At 67.0% G+C, this 8920-nt stretch overlaps 1 protein-coding gene across 1 annotated transcript; it reads left to right on the forward strand.

The window, feature by feature from the left end:
* Window positions 1-2365: 2365 nt before the first annotated feature.
* On the forward strand, window positions 2366-8384 carry CD164L2 (CD164 molecule like 2). Its single transcript, XM_075115014.1, has 6 exons — window positions 2366-2583; window positions 4361-4474; window positions 5010-5087; window positions 5267-5344; window positions 6052-6217; window positions 7779-8384. The coding sequence occupies exons 1-6, from the start codon at window positions 2499-2501 to the stop codon at window positions 7783-7785; spliced, it is 528 nt and encodes a 175-aa protein (XP_074971115.1). The 5' UTR covers window positions 2366-2498; the 3' UTR covers window positions 7786-8384.
* The last annotated feature ends 536 nt before the right edge of the window (window positions 8385-8920 follow it).

The following is an 8920-nucleotide window of genomic DNA, read 5'->3' on the forward strand; positions in this document are numbered from 1 at the left end:
CCCCCCTCCGGCCTCCCAGCGGGTCCCCGCGGCCCGGCTTTCCCACACGGGCCTGAATAATTCATCGCCGGGAGAACCGGGAAGGCCCGGCCCGACCGGGGGAGCTGCGGGAAGGGCGGCTGGCGGGCAGCCTTCCTCCCCGGGGGAGGAGGAGGAGAAGGAGGAAGGCGTGCGCACCCCCGGGACCCTGCCGGGACTCTCCCCCGTGCCCGTTCCTCGAAGCCCGGTGCGTTTCAGGCCTTCCCCGGCAGCCTGTCCCCTCCGTGAGCCCCAAAGCGTGGCGGGTCCCGGGGTGACCGGGCCGGCGCCCCGCGGGGTCGGGACCTCGCCCCCGGTGCTCCTGGGCACGGCTGCAGCCGCCCCTCGGAGCGCGGCCAGGGGCCAGGGAGGACTCGGCCGGCTCGGCTCGGCTCGGCCCGGCTCGGCTCGGCTCGGCCCGGCCCGGCCCGGCCCGGTGGAGCTGTCCGCGGTGCTGAACGCCGCCGGCCCCGGTCCCGGCGGGGCCCCCCCGCCCCCCCGATCCGGGGGTGGGGGTGGGGGTGGCGGGGCGGGACCGGCGGAGAGACCCGGGAGGGGTTCGGGGTGCTCCGGGCACGGGGGTGGGGGAGGGGGTCGGTGTGCGGGGGGCTGGGGACGGAGGGGCCGTGCGGGGCGTGGGCGGGGCGCGGGCGGGGCGCGGGGTGTGCAGCGCGCTGTGTGCGTGCCCTGTGCGGGGTGTGCAGCGTGTGCAGTGCGCAGGGTGTGCAGGGTGTGCAGCGGCCTGTGTGCATGCACTGCGCAGGGTGTGCAAGGTGTGCAGCGGCCTGTGTGCACGCACTGCGCAGGGTGTGCAGTGCGCAGGGTGTGCAGCGGCCTGTGTGCATGCACTGCGCAGGGTGTGCAAGGTGTGCAGCGGCCTGTGTGCATGCACTGCGCAGGGTGTGCAGTGCGCAGGGTGTGCAGCGGCCTGTGTGCACGCACTGCGCAGGGTGTGCAGTGCGCAGGGTGTGCAGCGGCCTGTGTGCATGCACTGCGCAGGGTGTGCAGCGGCCTGTGTGCACGCACTGCGCAGGGTGTGCAGTGCGCAGGGTGTGCAGCGGCCTGTGTGCATGCACTGCGCAGGGTGTGCAAGGTGAGCAGCGGCCTGTGTGCACGCACTGCGCAGGGTGTGCAGCGGCCTGTGTGCATGCACTGCGCAGGGTGTGCAAGGTGAGCAGCGGCCTGTGTGCATGCACTGCGCAGGGTGTGCAGTGCGCAGGGTGTGCAGCGGCCTGTGTGCATGCACTGCGCAGGGTGTGCAGTGCGCAGGGTGTGCAGCGGCCTGTGTGCATGCACTGCGCAGGGTGTGCAAGGTGTGCAGCGGCCTGTGTGCATGCACTGCGCAGGGTGTGCAGTGCGCAGGGTGTGCAAGGTGTGCAGCGGCCTGTGTGCATGCACTGCGCAGGGTGTGCAGTGCGCAGGCAGCGTGCAAGGTGTGCAGCGGCCTGTGTGCACGCACTGCGCAGGGTGTGCAGTGCGCAGGGTGTGCAAGGTGTGCAGCGGCCTGTGTGCATGCACTGCGCAGGGTGTGCAGTGCGCAGGGTGTGCAGCGGCCTGTGTGCATGCACTGCGCAGGGTGTGCAGTGCGCAGGGTGTGCAAGGTGTGCAGCGGCCTGTGTGCATGCACTGCGCAGGGTGTGCAAGGTGTGCAGCGGCCTGTGTGCACGCACTGCGCAGGGTGTGCAGTGCGCAGGGTGTGCAGCGGCCTGTGTGCACGCACTGCGCAGGGTGTGCAGTGCGCAGGGTGTGCAAGGTGTGCAGCGGCCTGTGTGCATGCACTGCGCAGGGTGTGCAGTGCGCAGGCAGCGTGCAAGGTGTGCAGCGGCCTGTGTGCACGCACTGCGCAGGGTGTGCAGTGCGCAGGGTGTGCAAGGTGTGCAGCGGCCTGTGTGCACACACTGCGCAGGGTGTGCAGTGCGCAGGGTGTGCAAGGTGTGCAGCGGCCTGTGTGCACGCACTGCGCAGGGTGTGCAGTGCGCAGGATGTGCAGGGTGTGCAGCGGCCTGTGTGCATGCACTGTGCAGTGTGTGCAAGGTGTGCAGCGCACAGGCAGCGTGCAGTGAGCGCAGGGCGTGCAGTGTGCAGGCAGGGTGCAGCGTGCGCAGCCGGTGCAGCGTGCGCAGTGGCTGCAGTGAATGCAGCCAGTGCAGTGTGTCCCGGGGGTGCAGCGCCCGGCGCCCCGGAACCCCCCAAAACCGGGACATCCCCGCCTTTCCCACGGGCACGGCAGCCCAGAGGCGGGGTGGGGAAGGAAGGGATGCACCTCCGGAGCGGGGCCCCCCCCTCGGGCCGGCCCCCCCGGGGCGGGACGAGGCGGGGCCGCCCCTGCCCGCCCCCCCCCCCGCCCGCCTCCCGCGGGCGCGCATGTGTCCGCAGCTCCGCTCCGTTCTCCCGGGAGCTCCGCGGTACCGCAGCCGACACCTCCCCCTGGGACCGGGCTGAGCCGAGCCTGGCTAAGCCGAGCATAACCGGGCCGGGCCATGGCCCCGCCGTGCGCCGGGGCGCTGCGCTGCGCGCTGCTCTGCGCGCTACTGTGCGCGCAGGGACCCGCTCCCACCCGCGCAGGTACGGCCGGGGGCGGGGGGGTGGGGGGGGAGCGAGGGGAGTTTGCAGTTTCGGGCCAGCTGAACTTTTGGGGGGGTCTTTTTTTTTTTTTTCAGGGGTTCCCCTCACCCCCGGCCCCCACGGGCCCCCCTCGCCTGTGATGGGACCGGGAGCGCCCCGTTCCCTCGGCTGGCCCCGGTTTGGGGGTAGAGGGACCCCTGCTCTCCCACCCGTGGGGCTGGGACCCCCAGGGCCAGGAGGAGAGTGCCCTGGACAGCTGTGGGAAAGCAGGGTGCAGGGTCCGGCTTCCTCTCTGAAGAACGGGGGTGGATCTCGGGGTTCGTGGCGGTTTCCATGGGGGAGCAGAGCCGTCATCCTCCTGCCCAGGGCGTCTGCAACTTTGGGCATTAATTATGCAAACCCCAGGCTTGCTTCTGCTCCCCTCCTCCCATCCCCCTGCTGCTCACAGGAGACGTTTCCATCCTGACGTGTCCTACGGGGTCCCACGCGTATTCCCAGAGCACCCATCGGGGTGGGGCTGCCCTCAGCCGACCCCGCTGCCCCCCTTATTTCCCTCTCCCTCCCCACACCTGACGGCAGGAGCGGGAGTTGACAATGTTGGGCTCAAACGTCTGTTCCTGTGCCTGCCACGATAAAAATAACTTAAATTACAAACCTGCCTGAAACCCTTGTGAACAAAGTCCTACTTTCCCATTGGTTCCCGGCAGGTCTCTAAATGCTGGAGGGGGGGCCCCGGCGGCATGCCCACCACGCCGTAGCTATGGCAATGGGTCTGCAGCATCCCACTTCGTGTGTTATGTCTCAAGAAAGAGCCTTTTCTGACAGCCAAGCATGACCCGGGTGGCCAGGAGGACCCTAAAATCCATGGGGGACTGGAGTTGCCCACCCCAAAGGGGGGTGGTGGGGTGGGAAACCCTCTGCAAAGCACTGCCAGTGGGGATGGGGTGCAGCCGGTGTGGGAAAGCCAGGCACAAGGTTGGGTCGGGCCCTATGTGGCAGAGACCCCAGCCCAAGGGGGTGCCAGCCCCCAGCCCCCTCCTGCGAGCTCTGGCAGGGGGTTGTTGTTTGTCCCCTGAAAGCCTGGATGCATGTCCAGGGTGAGGAATGGCTCCCAGCCCCTTCCTGGGATGGTGCAAATGCGGGCGCGGGCGTGGGATGCAGGGAGGTGCAGGTAGGGCCCGGCAGCGGCTCCCCGTTGCAGCCTCCCTCGCTGACAGTCATCGCTGTAAATTAATGATGAGTGTGTGTGTGTGTGGGGAGAGCTTGTGGCAGAGCAGCTCCGCAAACACCCTAGTGACTCACTGCCATCGCTGGGGCGACGGGGAGCGGGGGGTCCTGCAGGACAGCCTTGGGGGGTGGGGGCAGAGGGGTGATGCTGCTTAAATAACCCCACGCGGGGTGCTGGGAGCAGCCAGGCTGGTGCTGCTGCCTCGTCTCTTTTAAACCTCCACCGAAAGATCCCAGGCTGGGGTGGGCTCGCCCTGTGCTGCAGCCTGCTGTGGCTGCAGGTGATGGGGTGAGCCCTGCGTGCCCCAGGTGGCCATGGGTGCTGGGAGCTGTTGGGTGCGGGATGTCCCCTCTCCGGAGAGCTGGTGATGCCACAAACACACCTGCAGCCAGCCGGGACGGGTCTGGCAGTGGGTTTGGTGCTGCAAGAGGTGCCTTCACCTCTCCTGCTGCATCATGAGGAATTCTCCTTGGTAAAGCAGAGGGTCTAGCCCTGACCCTGGCTGGTGAGGGGATGGATGCTGGCCCTGCCCTCACCTCTTTCCTCCAGCTTTGGCAGGAGAGTGCGGCAAGCTGAGGTCCTGCGAGGCATGCACGGCCGGCACTGCCTTACACAACACCACTGGCTGCGTCTGGGTGGGCTGCGGGACCCCCGAGGAGCCAGGTGAGGGGGCTCAGCCATGTGGGGGGACAGCAAGGGGCTCCCAGCCACCACCAGCCTTCCCCTGCTGCTGGGCTGGGATGGTGCTGGCAGCTCAGCACCCTTGCCAAGCTGCCAAGGTCCGACTCACCCAACCCATCCGGGGGGAGGCAGGGGATCCGTGCCAGCCCAGCGGGCAGGGATGCAGGATATCAGCGTGTGCTGCTCCCAGCTATGCAGGCCTTGGGGTAACTCTGGGAACCTTCCACCTCCCTCTCCATGGGGGTGTGGAGGGCGCAGCACCAAGTGATGGAGATGGGAGAGAGCAGGTGCTTTCTAAAGCCCTTCTTTGGGGCTCCTCCAGGTAGGGGTGCAGATGTGAGCCCCAGCCTGCAGCCCCTTGGATGGATGCCCACTCCTGGGAACGAGTCCTCACCATCCCGAACCCTTGGGTGCCCAGGGCAGCCCTGGGCCCAAACGCTGTGGGCTGCACTGGGTGCCCCCATGGGCTGGTTTGCTGGGGGGTCCCTTAGGAAAACCCTACTCCCTCTTCCCGCAGAGACAGGGACCTGCGTGCAGAAAGGGGCAGCAGCGTGGGAGACCTGTGCGCTCTACAACACCAGCACCCTGTGTCGAGGTAACCCCGCTCCCGCCGTGAGAGCGGGTGCCCCCAGACCCCAGCAGCCGTTGGGATGGAGGTGCTGCTGTAGGTGCCGGGGCCGTGGGGATGAAATCCCACCCCGGGACAGGGACATGGGGGAGGGGGTGCACAGCGGTGTCTCTTGATGACCCTTTTTTCCTCCTTCCCTCTGGCAGTGCCTCTGGCAGCGCTGAAGTCCCCCACCGAAGAGCCGCCACAGTCCCATAGCAAGGAGCCGGCGACGCACTCCCCAAGTGAGCGGGTCGGGGGGGGTGGGAGGTGGTGGGATGGGGGGGGCTCCGGGTGCCCCAGGGGACAGTGGCCAGTGGAATGGGACAAGCCGCTTCCCTCCATGTTTTGCATCCCCTTGGGAGGGATGAGCAGAGCCTCCCCTGGGGTTGCATCCGTGGAGGTTCAACATTGGCTGTGCCCCAGGAGGTGCCGGTGCCAAGCCCGGGGTCACAGCTCGGTCCCTGTCCCCCCCCTCTGCCCTAAGCAATGCTGCTGTGGGCTGCAGCGATGCCAGGATGGGGCGAGGGGGGGTCATAACACCCTGCAGCTCCCCCAGGAACCAGCCCTGCTGCCGTCCTTGCCGGGAAGTGCTGTCTCTGGCCGGGTTGGGGCAGGGGCTGGGAGCGGAGAAGGAGCTTCTTCCAGGAAGCGGGAACTGGAGAGCACTGGGCTAATTACAGTGGGTAACTGGAGCCCGGAGCCCTCTGAATTATTGATCCCACTGGGATCCTTTCACCGCTGGCTGCTCTCCCATGCGGTGCCGGCTGCTCTGGCATGCGAAGGGGCTGAGCCCATTGCTGCATCCGTGTGTGGATGGGGACATCCCAGCCCCATGCAGATGCTGGGGTCTGTGCGGACCCCAAACCCCTCTCCTTGGCAGAGGCATCCATACCCCAGGGATGCCAACAGCACCCATAACACCCACCACCCTGTTTCCCCCTGCCATTAGGGACCACCACCACCAGTGCCCCGTTGACAGGCAGCCCTGAATTTCACCCGCCTGGCTTTGACACGGCCAGCTTCATCGGCGGCATCGTGCTGGTGCTGAGCATCCAAGCCGTGGTCTTCTTCATCATCAAGTTCATCAAGTCGAAGGACAGCACCTACCAAACGCTGTAAGGCTCCCGCGCCCCCAGCCGGGATGGAGGGGGGGGAGCCCTGTGCTGGCTCGTGCCTGGGCCAAGCCCACCCTTGAAGCCAAAAACGGGGGTCAGCCCTGGTGCGTGGGGCTCTGTGGCCCGTCTGCCCGTGTCCTGTCTCGCAGCTGAGTGTTGTCTCCCGTGGCTGTTTGTGCCGGTCAGTCCTTGCCCAGCGGGGGGTGCGCAGATTTGGGAGATGGAGGGGCTCATCCTCCCCTGCTGCCCCCTCACTGGTGTCCGGCTGTCCTGCCGCCTCCTCTGTCTGTTGCTGCCTGGCCAGATCCTGGCACTGAGCCCCATGGGAAGTGCGGAGCCCCCAGATCCATCCCCCTGAGCTGAGCCAAGTGGGGGCCTGTTGCTCTTCTCCCCCCTTGCCTGGTGCCATGGGGCTTGCCATGTCTAACACGTGGGGCCGTGCCCCATCTCTCTTTCCTTCCACGCTGCCAGAGAGGACAACCAGTAGGTGCTGGGTGCCAGCGGCGATGGGGAGGGGGCTTCCCCTCTGCACCCCGAGAGCTTGACCCTTCCCTCACTCCTCCCGGGGTGGGGATGGCGTGGACCCTCTCTCCTGGTTTGCATGAAGGGGGTTTCCTGGCTGGTTTGCTGTTTTCCCGGGAGTCATTAGTGGTAAAAGGGAAGGGGGTGTCCCCCCTCCACCCCCCTTTCATGCACAGAGCCCCTGGTGGGATGCAGCCAATGCAGGGCTGCTTGGAACATCTGTGATTCGAGGTGTCCCCAGCCCTGCAGCGATGGGGTGCAGCCCCCCCTGCCCCGAACACCCTCGGCAGGACAGGAGCTACAGGGCCCAGTTTGGCCCCAGTTAGAGAGCACCCAGCAGCCCCCCTCCCCACCCTGGGCACCCCGTGATCTCCCTGCTGCAATCCCTGCCCCATTGCCTCCCCACAGCCTTGGGGCTTGCGGGGGGGGGCTTGGGGTCCCCTATTTCCCCAGTGGGCTCTCAGATGCTTTTCCCTTCAGCGTTTTGGCTGGAGCACCCAGCCCCCTGCTCCAACGCCCTGCCAGCTGCTAACCACCCCAGCCCCCCCCAGCCCCTCTGTGCCCACCGGAGGAGCGGAGCCTTGCTGTGTGCTTTTGCTGTGCCTCTGTGTTGCTGTGGGGAGGGGGGGTGTGGGAGTCCCCAACTCCCTCCCCTCCTTCTGTGTGTTGTTTTTGGGGGGGGGTGCGTGCTGTGTGCCGTGGGGTGAGACTTGTAGCTCGGGCTGCCCCAATTAAACTGCGAGGTGGTGTCAGTCTTGTGTCCAGGGAGGGAGGAGGAGTTTGTGTAGCTGGAGTGGGGCTGAAGAAAGACTGTGCCCCACCATCCCTCCCCTGTGGCAGCTCCTATCCATGCACCCCTATTCCCAGGTGCGGGGCCAACCCTTCCCCATGGCATTGCCACCAGCATGGGTGCAGCGGGGTGGGTGCTGGGGCACCCCTCCCTGCACCCCACTCCCTGGGGGCTGTGGGGGGCTGAACCCTAACAGGGCAAAGCTGCCCGGGCCCTTTCTGCTATGCCTTTCTCTGTCCGCCGTACCAGGATCTGAGGCTGCTGCGTGCCCCGGGCTGGGGAGATGCTGCCCTCGTCCTCTTCAGGGCAGGTAGAGAAGAGGCCAGCGCTGCCGGCATCCCTGCCCGCTGCCGGTGTCCCTGCCTGGTGACAGCGTCCCTCCCCACTGCCGGACCCTCCGTGTGTTCCCCAGCCGCAGGGCCCCTGCCCACACCACAACTATGCAAAGCTGGCTCTGCCCCAGGCTGCCCTCTCTGCCCCGTGGGGGGGACACCAGGGTAGGACGCGTCACCCAGGCCTGACCCCTCTCCCCAGCACGGCTGGGGTGCTCTGAGGGGTTTGCACCCAGTGTGGCCACTGTCACACCTTCTGGCCACTCCTCGGAGGGGTGCAGCTGGGCATGGGGGTACCATCCAGCCCTGAACCCCAGCCTTGGGGTGCCCCACACACACCCTCTGTGCTTGCCAGGATCCCGGAGGACCCAAGGCACCCCAGGGGTCAGAGGACACATGGCCACAGCTGGCAGCAGTATGGCCCTATGCCAGCCAAGCCCCCAGCCCCATGGTGGGCAGAGCCCGAGCTGGCACCGGGTGGGGATGGAGAGGGACAGAGACTCAATAAAGGATTTTCCTCCTATTTCTGTTGTCGGTGTCATGGTCACCTGTCACCCCCAGAGCCTGAGCAGTGGGTGCTGCCCTGGGAGACTTTGGTTGCAAACCCCATACCCACAGCTAGGGATGTGACTGTGTCCTGCTGACAGGTTGGTGTTGGCAGGTGGTCCCAAGTGACTCCAGTCCTCCCAGTGACCAGGGGAGGGAAACCAGTATGGGGAGGGGTGATGCCATGCTGGAGGATGGAGGAACAGGATGTCATCCCCTCCTGTCCCAGGGATGTCACCCTGTGGTGTCCTCCTCCATGCGGCACACCCCCTTGCCTGGCCCCGGGGTCTGCAGCAGGCAGGGGCTGCCGTGGGCCGAGCCTGGGGGAATTGCTGGGCTGGGCTCCCCAGCTCCAGATGAGCGCGGGCTGGGGCTGGAGGAGGGGTACACACCTCTGTGGCCGCATCCAGTCCCACTAGCACTGGCACCCCAGGGATGGCGATGGGGAGGAGGGACACGTTCCTTCCCGTGGCAGCAGGGGAGGATGCTGGGCACGGTGTGTGCCGCAGCCAC

This window comes from Phalacrocorax aristotelis, chromosome 20 (genome assembly GCF_949628215.1).
Source record: "Phalacrocorax aristotelis chromosome 20, bGulAri2.1, whole genome shotgun sequence".
In the NCBI taxonomy this organism is placed as follows: Eukaryota; Metazoa; Chordata; class Aves; order Suliformes; family Phalacrocoracidae; genus Phalacrocorax; species Phalacrocorax aristotelis.

Excerpts from the sequence above, each read along its gene's own strand:
- CD164L2 (XM_075115014.1), top strand. The coding sequence starts at position 2,499 with ATGGCCCCGCCGTGCGCCGGGGCGCTGCGCTGCGCGCTGCTCTGCGCG. Across the intron at positions 5,088-5,266 it reads CACCAGCACCCTGTGTCGAG|TGCCTCTGGCAGCGCTGAAG; the intron begins GTAACCCCGCTC and ends TCCCTCTGGCAG. Across the intron at positions 5,345-6,051 it reads GCCGGCGACGCACTCCCCAA|GGACCACCACCACCAGTGCC; the intron begins GTGAGCGGGTCG and ends CCCTGCCATTAG.